Raw genomic sequence first — 26,682 nt, 5'->3', positions numbered from 1 at the left:
CCATCTTGTGTTGACATTTTGAACTCCTCTCATATAAAATGTGGATAAAGTTATCTACAAAAACTAGATTGGCAAATAATTATCTGAAAATTAAGCTTATTTATATCTTGAATACTCTATTGACTGTTCTAGTAAAATGATTGATAGATGTAACATTGTTATTTTAAAATTCACTGGTGTTTATTTAGTGTGCTGGTGGTGGTGGTTAGTCTCTAAGTCGTGTTTAACTCTTTTTGTGACCCCATGGACTGTAGCCCACTAGGCTCCTCTATCCATGGGATTTGCCATTTCTTTCTCCAGGGGATCTTCCTGACCCAGTAATTGAATGTGTCTCCTGCATTGGCAGGTGGATTCTTTACCACTGAGCCACCTGGGAGCCCCTACTATGGTACATAAATTAATAGCAATATTATTACCTCTATCATTACTATTTTAAAAACAAAGATAAAATTATCTTTATAAGAATATAATGTATAGTTCTACTTCAGATTTTTCAGAATGGTAATACCATTTCTTGCCCCCCTCCACAAAGTTTTCTATTGTACCTGATTTCCTTCTTCAAACAGTTGCAGTAATAGGATATTCTTAGAAATCAGCCTTGCAGATTTGAGTATGGGAAGAAAGGCCATTTTTCAATGAAAAAAATGCAGGACAAGAAAAGGAATATTTATAAAAATATGAAGCCATCAGTTCAGTTCAGTTCAGTTGCTCAGTTGCGTCCGACTCTTTGCGACCCCATGAATTACAGCACGCCAGGCCTCCCTGTCCATCACCAACTCCCGGAGTTCACTCAGACTCACGTCCATCGAGTCAGTGATGCCATCCAGCCGTCTCATCCTCTGTCGTCCCCTTCTCCTCCTGCCCCCAATCCCTCCCAGCATCAGAGTCTTTTCCAATGTGTCAACTTTTTGCATGAGGTGGCCAAAGTACTGGAGTTTCAGCTTTAGCATCATTCCTTCCAAAGAACACCCAGGACTGATCTCCTTTAGAATGGATTGCTTGGATCTCCTTGGAGTCCAAGGGACTCTCAAGAGTCTTCTCCAACACCACAGTTCAAAAGCATCAATTCTTCGGCGCTCAGCCTTCTTCACAGTCCAACTCTCACATCCATACATGACCACTGGAAAAACCATAGCCTTGACTAGATGGACCCAGCTTTATCATTAAGATTGTACGTTTATAATTTAAAATAATGGGTCAATTGATAAATCCATGTGATATGGAGATTTAGAGGTTGGAATGGAAATAGGTCTGGGAGGAGGATGAATCAGCAATGCAGGAAAAACCATTCAGAAAAGACTGAACTGTTGCTCGTTTGTTAGTCAAGATAAAGACTAGGAGGTCTGGGCAAAATTGGTAAAAAATCATTTGAGATGAAGTCAGGGTGGCCCATGAATTCCTAGGACTGGGGACAAAGTATGCGGATAGAATATTCAAATTTCAAATAATTACGTTCCAGTCTAGTTTAGCAGAGTATTTGTTTCATTTTCCTCTATACTGTTTAATAAGGCAACAATTTAATGCCAAAAATTAGTTTCTACTTTATTCCCTGAATATGTGTGTGAATATACATACATACATATATATATTAGGATGATCACAAAATAAATATAATTAACTATCCAAGGTTCAAAAAGTCAGACATAGGAAGACAAATATCATATGATATCGCTTATATGTGGAATCTTTTTAAAAAGGTTATAAATGCACTTATTTATAAAACAAAAGTAGAGTTGTGCATGTAGAAGACAAAGTTACTTAGCGCAAATAGGGGGAGGGATAAATTGAGAAATTGGGATTAACACAAGAGTATATATAAAATAGAAAACTAATAAGAACCTGCTGTATAGCACAGGGAGCTCTACTCAGTACTCTTAATGGCCTATATGGAAAAATAATCTAAAATATATGTAAATGTATAACTGATTCATTTATTGTATACCTGAAACTTACATTATAAATCAGTTATACTCCAATAAATTCTTTTTAATTTAAAAGAAACTAAAAAAAATTTTCCAGGGTTCAAATAAAGCATTTTAAAAATGATCATTGCTCGTATATATTAAATGAGCCTTATCTTGATATTCAGCTTTAGAATTGATGGATTTTTGGTCATAAAAAACTGTATGGTTATTTGGCAACAGTATTATTAAAAACAAAGCACCTTCTGTGTCTCTGTTTACTTCCTCAGTGAACTTTGGGTATCTGGAATATGAATTAATTCCTGTGGCCCCTTAATGATTTCCAATGCTTACCTTCCCCTGGATTCTTTTTTGTTTACAGTTTCATTATACTCAAACACCAATATAGTGTTTGACGCTATAGTAAGTGTGCAATAAAATGGTTGCTCTCATTATTTCAGAACATACCATGCTCCCAGAAAGTAAACAAAAGAAACAACCCAGTGTCAGTGGGAGAAATTGAGGGGCAGCCGTACATACACATAGATACACACGAAAAAATAGGACAAGATTAAGTTAAATGCTAAAGTAAAAGTAGTAGAAATTGAACAGTCTGCTCTAAGTTTATCCAAGTGCATACAGCAGTGTATGCTTGAGTCTGGATGAAGAACTTTGTCCAATTAATTCCCTGCCATAGGTAGTTTTTCCTGATGTTTCTGAAATAGAAACTGTCTTTTTAAGACTGACAAAGAAAATACATCAATTTATTTGGGGGAAAATTTTCTTTCAGTTCAGTTCAGTTCAGTCGCTCAGTCATGTCCAACTCTTTGCGACCCCATGAATTGCAGCACACCAGGCCTCCTTGTCTATCACCAACTCCCGGAGTTCACTCAGACTCACATCCATCGAGTCAGTGATGCCATCCAGCCATCTCATTCTCTGTCGTCCCCTTTCCTCCTGCCCCCAATCCCTCCCAGCATCAGTCTTTTCCAATGAGTCAGCTCTTCGCATGAGGTGGCCAAAGTACTAGAGTTTCAGCTTTAGCATCATTCCTTCCAAAGAACACCAGAAATCTTTGTGTGATTGGCTTTTTGTCTACAAAGCCACCACGTGGGTCCATTCTCAGCATAAAGGGTGCTTAGTATGGGGCTGTCCTTCCCCACTAGGTAAGCAGTGGACGAAGTTATCCTCTGAAGTCAGTGAGCATGGGAGCAGTGGCACTAACAAATACGTCTCTCTGCTGTGCCGGGCACCACAGGCTGCATCGTGTTAGGCTTCATCAGCTACCTAATGCGATGTAACTCGGGAGATGAGATAAATCAAACAGATGACACTGTATTAGATTTGAAAGATGAGAGCTCTTCCAAAGCAATTGCAGAGTGTATATTTCAGTGCTGTTGACTTCAGGAGGTTATTGAAGTCAAAATCTTTGCAACAAAACAAACCAGTCTTTCAAGAGTTAGGTAGCAAGTAAGCAGAGTCATGCTTATTTCTTCTGGAGAAAATTACCTAGGAAGAAATGGAATTCTCCTTTGTAGATTTGTTTTACACAGCTTTGGGATTGAATCTCATTTTTTAGTATATCACCAGCTTAGGTATCTGCTTTCAAATGCATCTTCTGTGCAAATGTGTATTAATTTAAATGCATCTTCCGTGCAAATGTGTATTATGCAAGCAAGATGGACTTTCCACTTACAGAATATATTTTGTGTATGCATGCTCAGTCATGTCTGACTCTGCGACTGCATGGACTGCAGCCTCCCAGACTCCTCTGTCCATAGGATTCTCCAGGCAAAAATACTGGAGTGGGTTGCCATGCCCTCCTCCAGGGGATCTTCCTGATCCAGGGTTTGAACCTGCATCTTCTGTTTGGCAGGTGAATTCTTTACCACTGAGCCACCTGGGATAGATCCAAAGGATATTTTCACATATTGCTAAATCATTCCAAGTGCAAGTACCTAAAACTAACTGAATTGAATTTTTAATCATATTTTTGACTATATCAGTAAAATGGCTATTTACTAATTGTTACTTATATTTAGAAATTCAATTTTTTAAAATAAAGTGATAGTTCTTTACATCCCCTCTCCAGTTTTATTGAGATATAAGTGACATACAGCACTGTATAACTTTAAGGTATACAGCATAATGATTTGTCTTACGTGCCTCATGAAATGATTATCACACTAAATTTAGAATATCCATCATCTCATATTAATACAAAATAAAAAAGAGAAAAGCAATTTTTCCTTGTGATGAGAACTCTTAGGATTTTAGTCTCTTTTATATGTAACATAAAAGCTGGATTTAGAAAAGGCAAAGGAACCAGAGATCAATCAATTTGCCAACATCCATTGGATCATCAAAAAAGCAAGAGAGTTCCAGAAAAAGATCTACTTCTGCTTTATTGATTACATCGAAGTCTTTGACTGTGTGGTTCACAACAAACTGGAAAATTCTTAAAGAGCTGGGAATACCAGATCCCCTTACCTGCCTTCTGAGAAATCTGTATGCAGGTCAAGAAGCAACACTTAGAACTGAACATGGAACAAAACTGGTTCTAAATTGGGAAAGGAGTATGTCAAGGCTGTATATTGTCACCCTGCTTGTTTAATTTATATGCAGAGTACATCATGTGAATTGTCGGGCTGGATGAAGCACAAGCTAGAATCAAGATTGCCAGGAGAAATATCAATAACCTCAGATATGCAGATGACACCACCCTTATGGCAGAAAGCAAAGAACTAAAGAGCCTCTTGATGAAAGTGAAAGAGGAGAGTGAAAACGTTCGCTTAAAACTCAACCTTCAGAAAACTAAGATCATGGCATCCATTCCCATCACTTCATGGCAAATAGATGGGGAAACAATGGAAATAGTGAAAGACTTAATTTTGGGGGGCTCCAAAATCACTTCATATAGTGACTGCAGCCATGAAATTAAAAGACACTTGGTCCTTGGAAGAAAAGCTATGATGAACCTAGACAGCATATTAAAAAACAGAGACATTACTTTGTCAACAAAGGTCCATCTACTCAAAGCTATGGTTTTTCCAGTGGTCAGTATGGATGTGAGAGTTGGACTCTAAAGAAAGCTGAGCGCCAGAGAATTGATGCTTTTGAACTGTGGTGTTGGAGAAGACTCTTGAGAGTCCCTTGGACTGCAAGGACATCCAACCAGTCCATCCTAAAGGAAATCAGTCCTGAATATTCATTGGAAGGACTGATGCTGAAGTTGGAACTCCAATACTTTGGCCACCTGATGTGAAGAACTTACTCATTTGTAAAGACCCTGATCCTGGCAGGAGGAGAAGGGAATGACAAAGGATAAGATGGTTGGATGGCATCACCAACTCGATGGACGTAAGTTTGAGGAAGCTCTGGGAGTTAGTGATGCACAGGGAAGCCTGGTGTGCTGCAGTGCATGGGGTGGCAAAGAATCGGACACAACTGAGTGACTGAACTGAACTGAACTGATATGTAACATGCACCAGTGTTAATTATATTAATTATGTTGTACATTATGTCCCTAGTAGTTATTTATCTTGTACTTGGAAGTTTCTACCTTTAGACCACCTCCATCCAATTTCCTCTCCCTCTACCCTTCCACTTCTGGTAACCACAAATCTGTTCTCTTTTTCTATGAATTTATTAGTTTTTGAAGTATAATTGACCTACATAGAACACTTTGATAGTTCCTGGTGCACAATGTAGTGATTTTATATTTCTGTATATTACAAAATGATCACCACAGTAACTCTAGTTACTATCTGACACCATAAAAAGATGCTACATTATTATTGACTGTCTTCTCCGCACTGTGCATTTCATCCCTGTGACTCATGCATTTGATAAATGGAAGTTTGTACCTCTAAATCTCCCTCATCTGTTTTCTCTCATCCTACCACCTCCTCCCCTCCTGGCAACCACCTGTTTGTTCTCTGTGTCTATGACTCTGCTTATATTTTTGTTATTCTTCCTCATTTGTTTGTTTTTTTAGATACATATAAGTGAAGTCATACAGTATTTGTCTTTCTCTGATTTATTTCAGTGAGTGTAATGTTCCTGCAAATGGCCATATTTTATTCTTTTTTGATGACTAAGTGGTATTCCATTTTATTTATATATACCACGTCTCCTTTATCCATTCATCTATAAATGGGCACTTAGGTTGCTTCCATACCAAGACTAGTGTAAATAATATTTATATAGTATTTCTTCCTTTTTAAAAATGTTTGTTTATTCGTTTATTTTGGGGTGTGCTAGGTCTTTGTTGCTGCACAGACTTCTCTCTAGTTGTGGCGAGTGGAGGCTGTACTCTAGTTGTCTTGTGTGGGCTTCCCATTGCGGTGGCTTCTCTTGTGGAGCATGGGCTCTGGGTGGGTGGGCTTCAGTAGATGCGGCTCCCCGGCTCAGGAGCACAGGCTCAGTAGTTGTGGCTCCTCGGGCTTAGTTGCGCTGCAGCATGTGGGGTCCTCGTGGATCACAAATAGAACCCGTGTCTCCTGCATTGGCAGACCAATTCTTTACAACTGAGCCACCAGGAAGCCCCTCTTCCTTTTTATTAATAATATTCTAAAACTTTGCATTTTCTATTTATTATAAAGAATATCATACATTTAATTTAGGAATTGAACGATGGTAAAAAATTGTTGAATTGATTCCCCTTTCTTTTGTAGCCTACGGTGTGTGAACGAGAGCTGTGTGTATTTGCTTTTCAAACCCTGGGAGTAATGAATGAAGCTGCTGATGAAATCGCAACTGGAGCTCAGGTACTAACACATGATACTAATTATTTTATATTTTGATTTGAAAACATTATTTATTCTGCCCTTCTTTTGGGCAAATTTTTGGTAGTTTCTTGATACATTGAAAAAGCAAACCGGCATTTGATATTTTTAGATAGACACTGCAGTTTGCCAACTTTATCTAATGTGTTTTGTCATTTTGCAGTTGGCAAGAGAAGTTAAACCAACTTTAATTGTTTGAAAAATAATTGCATTTCTTTTTTATATGGTGAAACTGAGCTACCAAAGCCCTTGCACTTGCATTATGTAAAATTTATTTGTAAAGTTACAGTGCCATAAAATGGAAGCCAATTTATTTTTAAAACTTAGGTGAAAAGGTAATGGGCAGAACATGTAATAAAAAGAGAGCATTCAGTTTTACAATAGCAGTGTTTATAACATAGGAAGAAAAGTATAAAAACAAAGAAAAAACTTGGAAGTAGAGCAGCATCCCATGTTTCTGGAAAGGAAAAAAAACAATTGTAAAGATGCCAAAATGTATTACATCATGTAATTCATTAAAATTTCAATTAGTATTTGTTCATTTATTGAACATGACTGAAATACTAATAGATGAGAAAAATTCCAAAAATCAAAAAATAGTGAATGTTAATTAAGGGAGGCTAGACCAACCAAACACAAAGCCATATTATGTAATCCTGTAGTATTTTAACAAAATACAGTACTGGCAAGGAAAGTACTGACTAGAAAGTCTGGTAATCCCCAAAATTGTTCAAGTTTTAAATACATTTTTTATATATTAAAGGAGGTATCACATCATGTCATAAAATAAAAATGGTTTAGTGTGATGGAAACAACTGACTTGCAGCAATGGGGGGAAGAAACACTTTTAGGTCTTTACCCTTGTGTGTAAAATCAAATTCCAAAAGACTTAGACTTTAAAAGTTTAAGTATTGCTTTACAAGTGTTTAAAAGTATTATATCTCAACTGGAGAAGAGTCAAATTAAGCATGTACCACTTATGTAGGGCATTCGGTTCATGCATTTATGCACATATAAGAAATCATAAAGAAAAAACAAGAGATCTGAGTCCATACATATTTTACATCTTTTACTTGAAAAATATAGTGAGCACTAAGAGCTAACTATGAAAAAGTGTATTTTGCTACTAACTTAATTACATGGAAGCTCATAAAAATAGAGAGGAAAAACATGAATATCATTACAAATTAATACAGGAAATGAATGCACAATTCACAAATATGAACCTGTAGTTAGTAAAGAAACATGAGAAAATATTTACCTTCACTAAAAATCAAAGGAAACTAAATGTAAGAGAATTTTTAAAAACTCACAAAGATGGGTGGGAAGAATGGTCATACAAGAGACATATGGTCATCATTGCAGTAAATATCAAATGCCTGCTGTGTAACAGGTGGTACACTAGACTAAGATAAAGCAGTTAACACAGACAGCCCAGGCCTCGTGGACTTACACTCCCTTAACCTAATTATTTCACTGATGAGCTAAAATGAGATGCAAACACTTGATGAAGTTTTAAGGGTAGTATTTGTGATGTAATGAGTTACAAATGAAAATGATGCAAACAGTAGAACATTGACCAGTTGTGATATGGAAAAAATGATTCCATGACTAAAATAAACTTTAAAAATCCAGCTTAATATTACCTTTGCATCCAGTGTGTGCAAATTTGCATACTGAAAGTTCTAAGAATCTCTAAAACTGAAGAAAATGACTAGCCTTTACTTAGAGGATTTCTCAAATGTATCTGACTGTGGTGAGTCTTTTCTTTTTTTAATGTAAAAGGTTTTCTCATCCCTTGGAAACTAATATTGCGCAAAAAAGAAAAGATACTTTAATTTATGCTATGTATAGCTATGTAAAAATAAACTTTACACAGGTGTATATGAATATGTGTACACAAATACATGTATTTTCTCATGGGTATATATGTATGTGTGTATGTATATGTATATATGTATAATTATTTGAGTAGTATGGTTAACATTTAAGCATTTTACTGGATGTAAATTGTCTTTCATACAGTTTAAGCAGAGAAGAAAGTAAAGTAGAAATAAGGCACAATTGATTAGAAGGAAAATTAACCTCTTAACAGTAGGCTAAGTTGATAGAATAATAGGTGCTTTTTCCCCCTCTAATTATAGATACATGTCTAAAAATAATGGATCTTAAAGTGAAATTATGTTTGGATTATGTAACAATAGTAACAAAACACAAGTTTTCACTTAGATCAATTTAATGATTTAGCTCTAAAAATCAATATCCAAAAAAAAAAAAAAAGAGAGAATTTAGTGATTCTACTTGAATGCCAATGCAGAATATTCTTTTAACCTCTTTAAAGATATACCCCTGGAGAAGGAAATGGCAACCCACTCCAGTGTTCTTGCCTGGAGAATCCCAGGGACAGGGGAGCCTGATGGGCTGCTGTCTATGGGGTCGCACAGAGTCAGACACGACTGAAGCGACTTAGCAGCAGCAAAGATATACCCCAGTATTCTGGCTGTAATCTTAAAGATTACGTGTAAATGGATTCTTTTTCTAAATAGCACTGTATCTCTGTGGTCTTGTTTCATCAGCTGACTCTTGAATTTTTCATGGGGCTCTGAGGAGCTCTGGAGGTTACATGAACATTCTTTAGAGGGATCTGCAGGAGACTGGTCTAGGAAGAGAGTGTGTCAACAGCTGGGATTCCAGGCCTCCAAATACTGCTTTAACTAGAAGGCAGCTCCATTTTATTTTATTTCTTTTATGTACTGGGGCTCTTCCATACAATTTTCTTTAAAAACAAAAAAAGAATTACTATTGAAATGCTTGAAAGCCAGTGGTCTACAATTTTAAATTCACCTCTTCTCCAAAAAAAACACATCATTTTATTCCATGGAAAAGTTATCATCTGCAAATAGAATACAAATTCAAAAACTATAGTATAAACCTTTCTTTGTGCCAACGTTCCAAATCTGACTACTATAATAGATAAACTATTAATATGGTATACTTTTAGTTCTAACTCACACAACTGTCTGGTTAGAATGTTTGTTGGGTAGCTCTGATCGTTGAAGGAAATGGATTCTGTCCACCATGTGGGTCTGCTGTTTTCAACATGTGGTGTATAGTAGAGGGGAAGAGAGGAAAGGAGCACTGTCTGTCCATCAGCTCAGCCCCTTTCTGCTTACTGTCCATGGGTTAAGATCAGTCATATGGTCTGATGTAGACAAAAAGGGTAGAAATATTGCTTGCAGAGCAGTTGCTTCCAAGCAGTAGCCCTATTATACCTTGGAAGCAATGTATGAAACTTTGGTGGACAGCACAGGATTTTGCCAGAGTAGTTGCACTGTTACTTTGAAGTTAGTTTAGGATGTATATTAACAAAAATATTCTATTAGTTAAATTCTCTACTCCTATATCTCTCTTTTTTTTTTTAATCAATAATTACTTTATTTTTTTGGGGGGGGTAAATTCTTAAACTATTTTATCCATTAATTGTGTATTTTATTAATCACAAATCAAAAGGTCTCATGCTGCAAAATTTTTGCGAAAATGACTAGTTTTTAAAAGCTTTATAAATAAAATCTCTCCCTACCAAAAAACTGAGTTAAATTCAATCATCTTTTTTTTTTTTCCAGTATGTTTTCTCTTATTTTCATTATAATTTACTTTGAAATTATTGGCAAAACAATGCAGTGATTTGGATAGTTTTGATTTGAAGCTTTTGGCTCAAGGTATTTAATTAAAATATTTGATTGAAAGGGGAACATTTATCAGGTTATTATTGTATCCATTTTTTGCCTTTTTTATTGTTGTAAAAAAGACATAACATAAATTTACCACACTAATCAGTTTTAAATGCACAGTTCAGTAGTGTTATATTTAACACTACTGAATATTCACATTGTTATGAAACAGATTTCTGTAACATTTTCATCTTGCAGAACTGAAACTCTATACCTGTTCAGACACTCCCATTTTTCCCCTACCCACATCCCTGGTAACCACTCTTTTTTCTGTTTCTGTGAATCTGATTACTTTAGATGCTTCATGATTATAGTCAGTAGTATCTGACTTTCTGTGACTGGCTTATTCGCTTAGCGTAGTGTCCTCAAGGTTCATCCATTTTGTAAGAGGTGACTGACTTTTCCTTCTTTAGGCTAATAATATTCCATTACATGTGTCTGTAGCATTTTGTTTATCCATTCATCCATCAATGGATATTTTGGTTGCTTTCATCTCTTGTCTATTGTGTATAATGCTGCTGTACAGGGGTGTACAAACATATCTTAAAGATGTTTTCATTTTAATTCTTTTGAATATGTACCCAGAAGTGGGATAGTCACTTCCAGCAGGACCCTTATGGAATTTCTATTTTTAACTTTTTAGAGGAACCTCCAGACTGTTTTCTGTAGTGGTTGCACCATTTTACAATCCCATCAACCCTGCACAAAGGGACCGATTTCTCCATATGCTCACCAACACTTTGTATTTTCTGGTTTTTGATAATAGTCATCCTGATGGTTGTGAGGTGGTATCTCATTGTGGTTTTGATTTACATTCCTCTGATGACTCAATGGACGTGAGTCTGAGTGAACTCCGGGAGTTGGTGATGGACAGGGAGGCCTGGTGTGCTGCGATTTATGGGGTCGCAAAGAGTCGGACACAACTGAGCGACTGAACTGACTGACTGACTGACTGATGACTAATGATGTTGAGTATGTTTCATACACTTTTTGGCCATGTGTATATCTTCTTAAAAGAAATGTCTGTTTAGTTCTTTTGCCCATTTTAAAATCAAGGTATATAATCCTTTGTTGGTGAGTTATAGGAGTCCTTTATGTACTTTGGATATTAACCACTTATCAGATAAATTATTTGCAAATATTTTCTTCCATCCCATGTTGCTTTTTTCACTCTCTCGATTTTATCCTTTGATGATAAAAGTTAAGTTTGGTATAGTTGTACTGTCAATTTTTGTTTTTGTTGCCCACGTCTTTGGTTTTATATCTACAAAATCATTGTCAGATCCAATGTCATGAAGCTTCTCCCCTGTCATAAAGTTTTCTTATAGAAATTTTAGTTTAAGGTTTTATGTTTAGATTTTTATTCTACTTTAGTTAATTTTTGCATGTGGTGTAAAATAAAGGCCCAGCTTCATTCTCCTGCGTGTGTATATGCAGCTTTTTCATTATCATTTGTAGAAAAGACTCTCTTCTCCCCATTGAGTGGTCTTGCTTGGCACCCTTGTCAAAGATTATTTGACCACATACACAAAGGGCATGTATTTTTACAAAGCTTCAAATGCATACTATGCCATATAATTTTTTAAGATATTTATAAAATTGTACCAATTCTTGACTCCAAAAATTTCAAAAAGGCTCTTTTATCTTACTGATGAGTCTTTCTTAGGAATTCTTGCTTGGGTTTTACTTTACTAACAGGCCAGATCATGCTGAATACAGTTTGTATCTGGGTTAAGGTGCATCTTTCTGGGGTGGAAGGGGTGTGGGTATGGGAGAGGAAAACAAAAAGGAGGGTTTTATTATATCTTTATTGTTTTTTAAAATTGATTAATTTATTAATTTTAATTGGAGGCTAATTACTTTACAGCATTGTAGTGGTTTTTGCCATACATTGACATGACTCAGCCATGGGTGTACATGTGTCCCCCATCCTAAACCCTCCTCTCAACTCCCTCCCATCCCATCCCTCAGGGTTGTCCCAGTGCACCGGCTTTGAGTGTCCTGTTTCATGCATCAAACTTGGACTTGTGTATTATATCTTTATGATTATACCTGTTGCTTAGAATCCAGGTTGTGTGCTCATACACAGATAAATGGAATAATGTGGTAGAGACATATTAGCTGTTTTAGTTGTACCATTTTCTGAATAAGTCCTAGGGGTATCTATGTCTGTGTACTTTGGGGGCTGTTATTTATAGATCCTATACTCTGTGCTTGAGTGTTGCTGATTGTTTTCAGTCACTGGAAATTCTGGATGGATGCTGTAATTGGGTGGATGTGTTTTGTGAGTATACACACATCAGAGTGAGCCCTACTGTCATTAGGTCACAATGCCTCCTCATGAACCACATTTTAAGAATCAAAAATTGTCCTGCTCTTACTGTACATTGTTTAAATGCCTGTTTCAAAACTTTCTGGTGCTATCTTTCCTTATATAGATTAAGTCAGCTGCTTCCTTATGAGGTCTCTTGTCATCACACTGTAGATACATGTGTTCTGATGAGCTCTCTCTATTTAGTATTGGTTTTCTTGATTGGGTTGCTAGAGCATATTGTTTGGGGAACCAGGGAAGGGAGCCATGCTCTTAACTGCTACATAGTACTGCCTCTTAGAAAATTGTGCAGAAGAATCATAGAAGAACATAGGAATAAAATCATCTTATTTAACAAGCCAACAGTCTTTAATGGCCTTTGTCAGAGTAGAGTAGGAAGAAGTGAGATGATGTCAGGATATTTATTTTTCTTGAGTAGGTCAGACTCATTCTCTGTAGTTTCCTTCACCCAGAATGGTTTCTTCCTAGACAGTCACACGTCTTCCTCTCCCACTTCGTTCATGTCTCTGTAGAAACATCACCACATTTCCTAGCCACTCTGAAACAGTCCCCTCTACTGCCTTGGTCTCGAAAGCCTGCTTTATTTTTTATAGCGTCTAACACTGCCAGGAACTGTCTGTAAGCATATATTTGTTGAACTGTTTCATTCAACACACTTCCTCCTTGAAATGTGAATTCCACACGAGCACAGGCCTGTCTCGTGCACTGACTTGCCGTGGAGCCTGCAGCACTGTAGCACGTTGTATGTAGTCATGACAAAGACATACTAGAGACAGAGATAGTAAAATGTGATAGTTGGAAGCAACGCGTATTAATTACTTTAATAGTCAAGCTTGGTCAAACTTAGTCTAAGGCCACAAATTAAAGACTTCAGAGATTAATAGCTATCTTGAGTCTTTCCAATTAATTACCATGAGAGGGAGAAACAATGGCAAAACTCTTGATAAAACCTGAAGGGTAGTAACTATCTTATGTATGTATTTCAAGGTGGTAGATCTACTAGTATCCATGTGTAGGTCTGCATTGGAATCTCCTAGAAAAGTTGTCATTTTCGAGCCATATCCTTCTGTGGTAGATCCTAACGATCCTCAGATGCTGGCCTTCAACCCCAGGGTAAGTAATCCTGCACAGCACCCGTTTCCTGTAACAATAACGGAGACTTCAGTCTCACTAGCTTTCTTCTTTCTTAGCTAAATTACCATCTCATCAAATCTACAACCTGTCGTGAACTCTATATCTGTTTAGCAAATATGATTCTTTTCTACAAATTTGATTTACTTCCACCTTGTTTTTCATGTACCCTGTTACTTCTCTCCTTTTCTCCTTTAAAATCACTTTCCTAACTTTACTGTCACGAAACTAGACCCATTTAAGATCAGACTCACATGCTGATCTTTACTCATTCCAACTGCACAGAAGGTAGGTAAATAGCTATAATCAATTGGTTTATAATGGTCAATATGACTTTTAATTTCATCACATATTTTTTTTGAGATTATAACATATGTAGTCTCATTTTAAGAATCATGGGTAAGGGGACAAATTTTCCCTTTTCTTCCGTATTTTTATTTCACCCTCTCTTGCCTTCCCCCTCTCCCTCCCCAGTTATCTGAAGGTTACTAAAAGTTTAATTACTATTGTTGATCAGCTGTCATTTCTTGAGACACCAATTTCGTAAATATTCATGGAGGTTAGGCAGAATTCTTCTGAAATAACACAATTTTCAAGTTGCATGAGAGACAAAATTGCTTCAGTTTCTATTATTACTCATCTTGAAATCATTTTATGGAAACAATGACTGTATAAAGTTTCCTAGGAAAAACTTTCCTTCTTTCATATTTACAATATTCTTACAAATGAATTATCTATTGAGCATATGGTGTCATTTACACATTTACTAGTAATACTCTTTTGGTAACAACCTTCTAATCAAAAGAAAATAAAAGCAAGATGAAATTATAAGATTTAAAGTGGATTTTCGTGTTTCAGAAGGATTCTGTGCTTACTTTAGTCATCATGGCTTAACTTTTTAGTAGTGAAAACAAAAATCAGGAGCCTAATAGCTTTTTTGTACTTAGAGTTTTTCCCCTGTAAGCTGAACATGGTTTTATGTACTGATACTTATACTAAAACTGGCATTGTTTTCTTTTTCCTTCCCTCTGACTCAATTATACATGCTATATCCTTGAGCCATCTTATTAAAGTCTTCCCTTTTATGTACACCACACACTCATTGCTTTCAAATTGACCCTGATGGAAAATTCAGGTACAGAAATAATATGTTTGTCTAGTGATGTGCAGACTTGCAAAGGCTTGTAGTGAATACTGTTTTTCCCCCTTCAAACAGAAGAAGAACTATGATCGAGTAATGAAAGCATTGGATAGCATAACTTCTATTAGAGAAATGACACAAGTAAGTATATCATCTTGTGGTCTTATATACAGTTCAGTTTTGCTTGAGTGAAATGATATTTTTAAAATATCTGAGAGTACTGACCATGCAGTAAAATGAAGACTTTTTTTGTGTGTGAGAGTATAATTAAAATCATAAAAAATTTAAAATTGTTTTGTACTAGGATGTTTTAATGAAATCACATCAGTGTTTTGGCATGCTACCACTGTGACTTTGGAGGGTAATTGCATAAATATAATCCTAACTCTCTGCTCTCAAACTCAGATGAGAATTTGTTGGAATATCTTAAGGCAAAAGTTAAATCTGGTACTATCTTCCTAGACTGTCAGTGTTAATTAATGGTAGTAATTTCAAAGCATCATTTTAATGTTAAAATAAAAACAAATATTCCGCCAAATATAAATTGCACATAAATATTTTAGAATATTTATACAAAATCTCAAAACAACTCTGAAAGACACCAGACTCCTTGAGAGCTTATATTTTTGACCATTAGGGAGGCTTTGGTGGAAGAGTTTGATGAGCAAGGATCTGGGTTTATTATGAAAGTCTAATATGTCACTGGGCTATAGTCCAACACTTGGAAAAGCACATCTTATTGAATTATTGAGGCCTTTCTGCTGCCAAAGACTTGGAGAAAGGTTTAGGGCTCATCATTATAAGTAGAAATTAATAACCTATAATTGACAGCAACACGCACAGTGGGTTCAGTTTGCATATGGTGCTTTCAAGGCTTGCATTGCCCTAGAGGCCCTTGCAGGTTTATAATAAGTGTTACTCTCAGTCATTGCCTTTCTCTGGGGAGGGAATAGTGATTTCTCCAGTCTTGGGGTCCACAGAGCTTCTGTGCCATGCTCCCCTCCCCCCACCGTAACATCTACTCCATTTGCAGATGTGCTGACAAAGTACATTTTTGTATTCCCAAATTTGATTCTTAATTCTTGTGATACTTATTTATGAAGTCAAATATTCATTCATTCAACAAATAGTAGGTGTCAGACAATGGTAAATAAGAGATATTTTAATTCACAAGTTATATTATTTGCTTAAAAGCCATCATTCTTTCTAGCTATTTTTCTATGCCCTTTCTACATTATCTGAATTCCTTTTCAAACAAATATGTATTATTTGTATAAGGTAAAGAAAACAATCAAAGCATTTCCACTGAGGGGGAAGAAAGAACCTACTGCTGTACCTTACCCATGATTATACACTTTTAGTCACCAAAGACTTTGGTATAGAGTATTTGTACTGTACCATAGATCCAAATCATTCTTGGTTTTAAGAATAGCTGCAAACTCTGTCTCTGGGATCAGCTCTGTGCCAAGAATTGCCTCCTTTATTCTGGGTCATGTGTAAGCTATTTTAATAGGAGGCAATGGAGATGACTGAGTGTCAGCTTGGGAGGTTGGCGGCCCACCTGGTATAATTTCCTCATCAGTGACGTGGCTTGTGACCTTGGGCAAGTTGCTTGATTGCTTGATGCCTCAGTATCTTCTCTGCTGAGATGGTAAAGAGTAATGCTGCATCCTCCTTCAGCATACATGTCATAAGGACGCTGTTAGGGTTTATTGCATCAGATGCTTTAAACCTCTCCAAATAAACATAACATTATACTGTCCTATTTTCTAGAATGTACTGCCCTATAGATGAGACCTAAATTGCCACAAACAGACTGCCTTTCATTCTATGAAAAGGTTAATTGTCTGGGTGAATTCCATCAATACTTTTAAAAGAAGGAGTTGTCTTCTTATGTAAATCTTGTCCAGATTTTTCATGGAATGATCTACCCAGTGTCAGTACCTTCAGATATGAGCACGATTATAGCTATTACAAGTTTTGTTTTAATGTCAGTTAAAAGTTAAAAATGTCAAAGAGAGACCATACACTTCTAAAGGTGGCAAGACAGATTTCATCAAGTACTGCAGTAGAGGAGAGAGATTAGCAGTGTGAGCTGAGGTCACCTCTGAGGAAAACAAGGTGACCAAGGTTTCTAAGGTGAAAACAAAGAGGGAACAAAAAGGGGCTACAGAGAAGTGAAAATAAGGGACTTTGGGGAACTGGAAAATTTCACAGGAGGTAAGTAGAGAATTACTGAATGATTAGCAGTGTGGGTTGGTACCTTTTGTGTTTTGGCAGCATTGGGTTTTCCTGAGCAAAGATTCAGCAGGAGTCCAGGGAGTTGGCCCAGTGCATGGAAGCCAGGTTAAAATTTGATTTAAGACTCTTATCCAAATGTTCTGGCAAGTCCTTTGTGCAGTGTGGAAAGTCAGAGTTCATGTCATCTTGGGGAGAAGCAACTAGGGTAATGGTCGTTGTTATCATGTCACAACCACAAGTCTTCACATTTAACTGGATTAGACATACCTGTTAACGGTGATTTTCCTTTTGCAAAAAAAAAGTAAAATAATTTAAGAAAAATCAAGGAGCATAATGACTTTTTTTTCCAGGCACCATATCTGGAAATCAAGAAGCAGATGGATAAACAAGACCCCCTTGCTCATCCCTTACTGCAATGGTATAAAATTTAGTTTTCCTCTTAATGAAAACAGCAGCATTTTCTGTTGCCTGCTTGAATGCAGGGGGGTGGAGCCCTGCAATGGTACAGTTCCTCAATCCTATGAGGACTGGTGATTTTACAGTCCACAAGTCCTTAATGACTTCCACTTTAATTAAAACTTGTACATCACAAGGGGAAGAAAATGCTGTCATATGCAATACACGAATATACTGTGTGGTTGACTCTATAGATTTAAAAAAATTGACTATATTACATGGTGAAGCCATTTTGGCTCATTTAATTTTCTAGTTAACTAAGTGATCAAACTGTTTCAAACACTTACTGAAAATCTTTCTTAAATGTATGTTTTGTATAATTTGCTCCCATAACAAAGAGAGTATAAATTTGATAAACTCTTCTTTTGATGACTACAGAGGACATTCTCTTTCAGAGAAAGTCTGTTGAGGGCCACAGCATTAGCTCAGCATGGATCCTAGAAGAAGAGTTAGACTAAGAATAGTTAAGAAGTGGGTTGAGCACTCATCTTGCTCTACAACACTTACTTCAAGCAATTTGCCCTCTGATTTCTCATCTGCAAAAGGAAAACAGTAGTATCTACTCAACGTATCTTTGAGGGTTTTAGGTACGTCTCTCTGAAGTCACTGACAAGTAAAGGCTGTGGGATTCATCATGATTATCATGCAATAAAACAAATGTGAAGACTATACGAGATTGATCTGAATGAGTACTTATTCTATGTTAACACCAGGAAGTTTTTTAAAAAATATGTAAAGATCAGGAAAGGAGAAAGACTCTGGCTACTCATGATCATAATTAACTTTCACTTACACAGAACCTTACAAAACATATTAAATTTATTCTAGTAAAATCATGACAAAAAGTAGGTTTTACAAGTCTTTCATCTTTGTACCTTTCACAATCTGTTATTAAAAATCTGATGAGTAAAACAATGCATAGTTGTTTCTTTTTTAATCTTTCAAATTCTCAAAGTCATTTTCAGAATGAAGACAAACATCTCAAACATCCAGTCTTTCTTTTTAACCCTAAAGTCAGCTTGATTTTTCACTTTTAATTATTTGTGATCATTTCCTTGAACTTGTTAGTCACTCGTCTTTCAAGCAGAGGGAAATTTACCAACATGTTTTACAATTTGTTTAGTTATGATTTTCTGTGCTGACAAGTATAAAGCAATTAGTTCTTTCAAATACCTAAAGTTTTGATTTTTTCCAACTTCATTGTCTTACATACAGTTAATAACATTTTGTATGTAAACCACTGTATGTGTCAGTGCAAAGATGCTCAAATATTTATAGAAAGGAAAAAAATCTCCATGAAAACTCATGCTTAGTTAGACACTGTAGAAAAGAGCAGAGAAAGCAGATTGTGATTCAAGTTCTAATCTTAGATTGTGGTTATTAAAAGTTATATATCTTAAGTTTTAAAGAGCTACTTCTTTGTTTTCTCAGATTAAAATATTATCTTTTTTTTTATTACATCAGCTCTTTAAATTGTTTGAGGAAGTGAAGCAGAATGATGTAATTAGATAAAATGATTACTCAATTCATGTCACAGCAAAAATAAGTTTTAATCACTTACCAACTGAGGAAAAAAACTTTAAATATATGTGGTGTATATTTGTGACTGATGGATTATTTCAATTAATTTCAGGGTTATTTCAAGTAATAGGTCACATATTGTGAAACTGCCAGTTAACAGGGTAAGTTATTTATTCACATATACATACAGAAATGGGAGGGCTACTTATTGGTTGTGATTTTTTTAGGCAGCCTCTCCAGGAAATTGAAGGAAACTCAGGCTAAGCCTAATTCTTTGAAATGACATATGTGCTCCAGTTCCAGGTTTTTCCAAGAAACCAAATTCAATTTCAGGCTGCTGCCCTGAGCTTTTAAGTAACCGAGTCAATATGAAATCATTTAGTTATTCCACATGTGATAGAAAGAACATTATCTAGAGATTGCGTACTTTTTATCATTGTCAGTTTAATGTTGGCACAGCTTCACTTTTCTATATCAGAGGAGATACTGACTCCAGATATCTTACTTATGGGCCTAATGTGCTTACAAAATTAAAAAAGAAAAAAAAAGCTCATGCAGTCTGATTTTAGTTCTGGTCGTTACCCAGGAGCAGTATCTAAAATCTCAGGTCTGTCATCTCTGAATCTCTCAACTGTGAGATTCCTGTATGTTAGATTTCTATATAAGTACATATAATCTTAGGTGGAATAGCAGCAGTTAGAAATTTGTGTCAAGCAGTGTATCAAGAAGCTAATTCAAGAGAGTCTATTTTACTTTTTTTTTTAAGAACAAAGGGGAAAACTATAATTTGAGTGTTGGCAATTTCTGATTTTACAAATATATGCAAATAAAGCATAATGATGATAATTTTTGCAATTCTAAAATCTTGAACTAACTTTTCTGCTTAGCAAACTCAGATATTTCCCCAGTCAAATAGTTTGTGGATACTTAGGGAATTCAATAATAAAGTCTCAAAAAGAAATGTAATTAGGAAGGCAGATCTGCTTGAATGTGATTACATAGCATATTCCAAAGCTAAATATAAATGACTTTGGATCGTCTGTCTCCTATTCCTTTTCCATTAGCCTAAAGAATTATCCTTCATATCAGCAATTCCATGTGATTTATCACTTATGCAGGGGTTTTGTTAAATGAATGATCCTGTTAATATAAATTATTATAGTTTGAAAATATATAATATGTTAAATTTGATATGTTTTACTGTGCCCTTATTTTCAATGGCAGCAACTGAAGTTCATGCACACACCCCATCAGTTCCTTCTTCTCAGCAGTCCACCAGCCAAAGAATCCAATTTTAGAGCTGCTAAAAAACTCTTCGGAAGCACCTTTGCATTTCAGTGAGTATGGCTTACTGTTGAGGGGTGTGAGTTCCCTACCCAGTCTTCCATAAATGCGGGGGGAGGAAAGCACCTCTTTTAGTAGTTGGTTGGTAGCATAGGACAGTCACTACATGATGCTTGACTAGGAAACTCAGGGCTATGAGAAGGCACCATGGCTTGTTATATTGCGACCCCATTAAAATGTCGTTGACTTCTGATTTTGCTTTTCCTTCTCTTTCCCTGTGTTTTAGTGGCTCACACATTGAAAACTGGCATTCCATCCTGAGGAATGGTCTGGTTGTTGCTTCTAATACACGACTGCAGGTACATTTTCTGAATGGCTTGATGCGATCTCATAGTTCTTTAGTATGGGAGTTCAGTAAGCAGTCCTGGTGTTATGTTTTTACTTGCAAAAGGATGAAGCACATGTGCTTTAAACAAATCACATTGACTTTCTAATGGACATTCATAATTTTCACCAAGTCAAGCAGAATTGATCTATATACAACATAGGGATGAAAAGAAAAATAAAATTGAGTTTTCCTATGAGAAATAGTAAAATCACTTTAAACTTAATTAGAGAAAACAAAACCTGATACTGGGAAAGATTGAGGGCAGGAGGAAAAGGGGGAAACAGCGGATGAGATGGTTGGATAGCATCACCAACTCAATGGACATGAGTGTGAGCAAACTTTGGGAGGTAGTGAAGCACACGGAAGCCTAGCACACTGCAGGCCATTGGGTCGCAAAGAGTCAGACACAACTTAGCGACTAAACAACAATGACAAGAAAAAGATGATCCCCAAAAAGGTAAAACCTTACAAGAATTCTCTCTACTAATCCAATACACATTTCTTGAGCCCTATCTCACTGTGAATACTTCAACAGAAGAAAAGGTGGGGCTAAGAATAAACAAAGTGGAGAAGTGGAGATTGGACACCAAAAAGCCATAGGCTATCTGCCTTTCAAGCCCCAGGGCAGCACATGAGCAGGGTATAGTGGGTGTGGTCCTCATCTTTATGCCCTTCATCTCCAGCGTTCCACCCCACTCATTTTCATCTGATGATGTAAGGAGGTCAGGAAATGAGATCCTCAACCCAGTTACCAGTATAAAATTACAAACTCTGATGACAGTTGGGATGATACAATTAAATATGAGTGAGTGAGTGAGTGAAGTTGCTCATTTGTGACCCCATGGACTGTAGCCCACCAGGCTTCCGAGTCCATGGGATTCTCCAGGCAAGAATCCTGGAGTGGGTTGCCGTTTCCTTCTCCAGGGGATCTTCCCGACCCAGGATCCAACCCGGGTCTCCCGTATTGCTGGCAGACACTTTAACCTCTGAGCCACCAGGGAAGCCCTACAATTAAATATAAATGTCCATAAATACAAATTGATTGAATTAATATTTGGTGCACAGTAAAAGGGTATGAGGGCCTTAAACATGGAAGTAATATTAGAGAATTTTAATTGTTCTGAGTAGTACACTAGTCAGAGTTTCAGTTAATAAAGCACTCTGTAACTTGAAAAATTTGAAGGAGGAAAATGGGGTGACAGTGTTGTATAATGAAAATCTGAATAGGATATTTTATTGATACACAAATAGATGAGTCCTAATCAACCTTCTGTCATAGATGTTTCAGCCTGTTTTCAGTGTTTTAGAGCCATTAACATACTATTCCAGTACATTATACTAAGTGACTCTCTGTCATCGATAGGATGGAAAATCTTTTCTAAGGATGTTTTTTCCTTGGCTGTCATTTTCCATATATCAATGCATTCTTAACTTTAAGGACAAAGATATTAGTACTCTTCTTCAATTCCAAATAGACCTTGGAATAAAGGCTTAAACATTTTCTAAGAGCTAAGTGTTCCAGCATGAGACGATGGTCCTCTCTTGTGAAATATTAACATTTAAAACCATGAACTGACAGCTTCCTCTCCTGCCTCTTTCCATTTTAGCTCCACGGTGCAATGTATGGAAGTGGAATCTATCTTAGTCCAATGTCAAGCATATCATTTGGTTACTCAGGTAAGCTTGTATTCCATTTCTAACCTCAAATTTATTAGGGTTTTACCGTTGTATATTCCAGGCGGTGGTGGTGGTTTCGTCACTAAGTTGTCTCTGACTCTTGCAACCCCAGGGACTGTAGCCTGCCAGGTTCCTTGTCCATGGGATTCTCCAGGCGAGAATACTAGAGTGGCTTGCCATTTCCTTCTCCATTTCCTTCTCTTTAACCCAGGAATCAAACCCAGATCTCTTGCATTGCAGGCAGACTCTACCAACTGAGCTATACAACCTTTTTATCAAGTGAACAAAGCTTATTTGATGTATTTGTATTAAATTTGATAAGTGTCATTTGATAAGTGTCAGAAATAAAAACAAAGCTCACATGCCAAGATTTATAATATTTCCCCTAGTGTATAACATGGAATATATGTTTTGTTAATTTCAAAAATTGACAAATTTTAATGTTACTTTTAATTTTCAATCATTTCTATTTTTATTCCATCTACACGAAACATTGATAATATAGTATGTACAAAGTATTATGGAGATAACTGCAAAGTTTATATACAGATTAATCCACTATCATTGAATGTAATTCTGTAGCATGCCAACTTCTTACCTTTGGATCATTATGTTGCTGTTCAGTCACTCAGTCATGTCCAGTTCTTTGTGACCCCATGGACTGCAGCACGCCAGGCTTCCCTGTCTTTCACTGTCTCCTGGAGTTTGTTCAAATTCATGTCCATTGAATTGGGTTGTATTATTATATATCCCATAAAAAAGTTTTAAATGATATGGAAAACTTAGGTTTAGAAAGACACCCTCAAAACCATTCTACTTGTTGACAATTTGTTGTTAATATTTTGGTGAGATTGTTTTAATTTTGGAATAAATTGAAAGCATGTGCTAAGGAGGAGCCTCATGAATTCAAAATATGGCAAGAATGATTACCAAATTGTTAGCATCTATAATCTTTAGGTAGTAAAAATTTGGGGTGTTTTTTTCTTTGCAATATTTCTTTGGAATATTTCACTTTGATCAGATTTTTTTTAAAAACAAAAATGTATTGTTTAAATATAAAGTAGTTATGTTCTTTGTTTGAAAAGATGGTAACAATAACCCTGTATGTGAGACAGCAAAAGAGACACAGATGTATAGAACAGTCTTTTGGACTCTGTGGGAGAGGGCGAGGGTGGGATGATTTGGGAGAATAGCATTGAAACATGTATAATATCATATGTGAAACGAATTTCCAGACCAGGGTCGATGCATGACACAGGGTGCTCAGGGCTGGTACACTGGGACGACCCAGAGGGATTGTATGGGGAGGGAGCTGGATGAGGGGTTCAGGATGGGGAACACATGTACACACGTGGTGGATTCATGTTGATGTATGGCAAAAACCAATACAATATTGTAAAGTAATTAGCCTCCAAAAAAAAAGAAATTGAAACTACACAGAATGGTATAAAATAACAGATGAAAAATTTTCCTCCTTTCCTACAGTCTCAGTGTTGAGTGCATTTCCCTTTAGACTTTTAAATGCTTTATGTTTGGCCTTCTGTATGCCTGCATATATGTAGTTGGTTTTGCTTATGTGCTTGTGTGTGTGTGTGTGTGTGGTTACATGATTCCATTAAACAACTTCAGGAGATGTTGCTCATGTGGTGCCTGTATGTAAGTTTCAAGATCGTCATGTTATAGGAAAGGTGACTTAGAGAGGTCTAATAACTAGGGGAGCATTAACGAGGCTCACCTCTCTGATTGTTTTGTCCAAGTTCATACTCTTTCAGCCACAGCATCTGGTTTCTCAGAGTTCTATCCTGACCTTTTCCAGAGTACATGTCCTAAGAGGACATGTATGCCTGTTATGACTCAGCGTCAAAAGTCATATGGTGCCACTCTCCATATACAGATACTGGTCAGAGCAGTCACAAGGCCCTCCAGATTCAAGGGCTGGGGAATTAGACTCCATTTCCTGATGAAAGAGCAGCGAAGTCACATAGTTGAAAAGCATATTGTTGAGAAATATTGTTGCAGTGATCTTTGAAAATACAATATGCCCAAATAACACTAGGAAAATAAATATCAGAAGAATAAGATAATATAGGAAAGAAAATAACATAGTTCAGTGGAGAAGATGATTCAAATCAGCTTAAGTCAGACTCTAAATCTTCCTAAACCAAACACAATAAAAAAGTAATATAAAACCAGGTTTAATAACTAAATGCAACCTCAGCATAGATAAGAAAAACACAAGTGCTGTGATTTTCTGCTTCATATCCTGGTGTACAGACTCTTTAGATGGGTTCATGGAAAGGGGGGATACAAATGAATGTGAAATTTGTCTGTGTGAATATGCATCTATCTGGAAAGAGGATCCATAGATTTCATCCAATTCTTTAAGTGTCCTTGATCTGAAAAGAAAAAGTAAGAACCTCTACCATAAGTTCAAGTACCTCCATACTTGATTTTGAAGGCTGTAGCTATAGGAGGTGCATATAATAGCCTCTGCCTTTCCCTCAAATAGGGCTTCCCTGGTGACTCAGACGGTAAAGAATCTGCCTGCATTGCAGGAGACCTGGGTTCGATCCCTAGGTTGAGAAGATCCCCTGGAGAAGGGAATGGCTACCCACTCCAGTATTCTTGCCTGGAGATTCCCATGGACAGAGGAGCCTGGAGGGCGACAGTCCATGGGGTTGCAAAGAATCAAACATGACTGAGCGACTACTACACTTTCACTTCCTTCAGAACTGTCTCTGAAACCTTAGGCCTGTTTCTCAACTTGACTCCCCCTACTTGTGTATCTTTAGGGGAATGTCTACTTTGGAAAATGCTTATGTCACACCATTTGCAATTTGGCCCATAGACTTTACCCATTTTCATTAAGCCTTTTATTGAAACAGCAATAAACAGGAGTCTCAACTTCAGGATAGTAGATGAGCATTTTTTTTTAAGTATAGCTACAAATCTACCTATTCTAAACAGATAGGAATTTTATTTCTATTTTGTCTGAAATATTTCACAGTAAAAAAGCCATGGAGTTAACAGAGTCTGGTAAGATTTGTGAGTATCTTAGACAAAAGGACTTGGTTTTCCTTTATTAGGAGGAATAGTAAACTCTATAGGTATTGAGCATATATCAGCCACTCATGAAGAGGCAGTATTAATATCTTTTTTAAATCATTCCTATTTCCCACCCCTTATCTATTTTCTTATCACCAGATGATAAGAATGAAAGTTTGGTCCTAAAAGCCTTTTAAAATCAAGTTTTAAAAATTTTCTGATTATATCAACTTTATGCAAGAGGTGAGCCTATCCTTCTTTTCAACACAAAGAAAAACAAACTGTACTTTCCACTTTGTAACTTGACCAGAACTTCCAAACCCACTGACTTTCCACCCTCCTTGCTCAGGGCATAGTGGCTGATCCTTCAGGAGCCCTTTGTCTTCAGGAGCCTTTGTGGCTTGATGCTGTCAAGCCTTTGCCTAAAGTGGAACTTGGCAGTGTAGATGGATTGTATTTTGAGCTGCATCATACAGCTTTGTCCCTAAATTATTACTTTGCTAATGTTTTTAGGGATGAACAAGAAGCAGAAGGTGTCAGCCAAGGATGAGCCGGCTTCAAGCAGTAAAAACAGCAACGCATCACAGGTATTGTAGCAACTTGGGTGACTGTCTCTGATGGGTGAACTCTAGCGTTCTTAGCCAGCAAGATTTTGATAAATACTCAGGCTTTTTAAATCTGCAAAATTATTTTAGGCATTACTCATACAGAAACAAAACTCACCCTAAAATATAATCATCCAGATGCCTTTATTCAATCAGTATGCAGCAAATATTTATTGAGCTTCTACTAAAATGCTGGACATCTCCTAGTCATTGAGCTATAGTGATAATCTACAATAGACAAATCCTCTTGAAACCTGCATTCTACTGAGTGATATAAATAAATTAAATATGGGACTTCCTGATGGTCCAGTGGTTAGGAATTTACCTTCCAGTGCAGGGGTTAAGGGTTCAGTCCCTAGTCAGGGAACTAAGATCCCACATACCTACAGACTAAAAAACCAAAACATAAAGCAGAAGTAATATTGTAACAAATTCAAAAAAT

The 26,682-nt window shown here is 36.5% G+C and overlaps 1 protein-coding gene across 2 annotated transcripts in view; it reads left to right on the top strand.

Annotated features, from left to right (window-relative positions):
• The window catches only part of PARP8 (poly(ADP-ribose) polymerase family member 8), a 197,086-nt gene that overhangs the window by 153,153 nt on the left and 17,251 nt on the right, over positions 1–26,682 (top strand). For both annotated transcript variants that reach the window (XM_027520534.1, XM_027520533.1), the window contains exons 16-24: positions 6,578–6,670; positions 13,739–13,864; positions 15,099–15,164; positions 17,615–17,682; positions 19,354–19,402; positions 20,466–20,578; positions 20,812–20,884; positions 22,521–22,590; positions 26,149–26,222. In XM_027520534.1, coding sequence (XP_027376335.1) covers positions 6,578–6,670; positions 13,739–13,864; positions 15,099–15,164; positions 17,615–17,682; positions 19,354–19,402; positions 20,466–20,578; positions 20,812–20,884; positions 22,521–22,590; positions 26,149–26,222 — 732 coding nt within the window. The remainder of the gene's footprint in view (positions 1–6,577; positions 6,671–13,738; positions 13,865–15,098; positions 15,165–17,614; positions 17,683–19,353; positions 19,403–20,465; positions 20,579–20,811; positions 20,885–22,520; positions 22,591–26,148; positions 26,223–26,682) is intronic.

Source organism: Bos indicus x Bos taurus, chromosome 20 (genome assembly GCF_003369695.1).
Source record: "Bos indicus x Bos taurus breed Angus x Brahman F1 hybrid chromosome 20, Bos_hybrid_MaternalHap_v2.0, whole genome shotgun sequence".
Taxonomy (NCBI): domain Eukaryota; kingdom Metazoa; phylum Chordata; class Mammalia; order Artiodactyla; family Bovidae; genus Bos; species Bos indicus x Bos taurus.
This window is presented reverse-complemented; position numbering and strand designations above follow the sequence as displayed.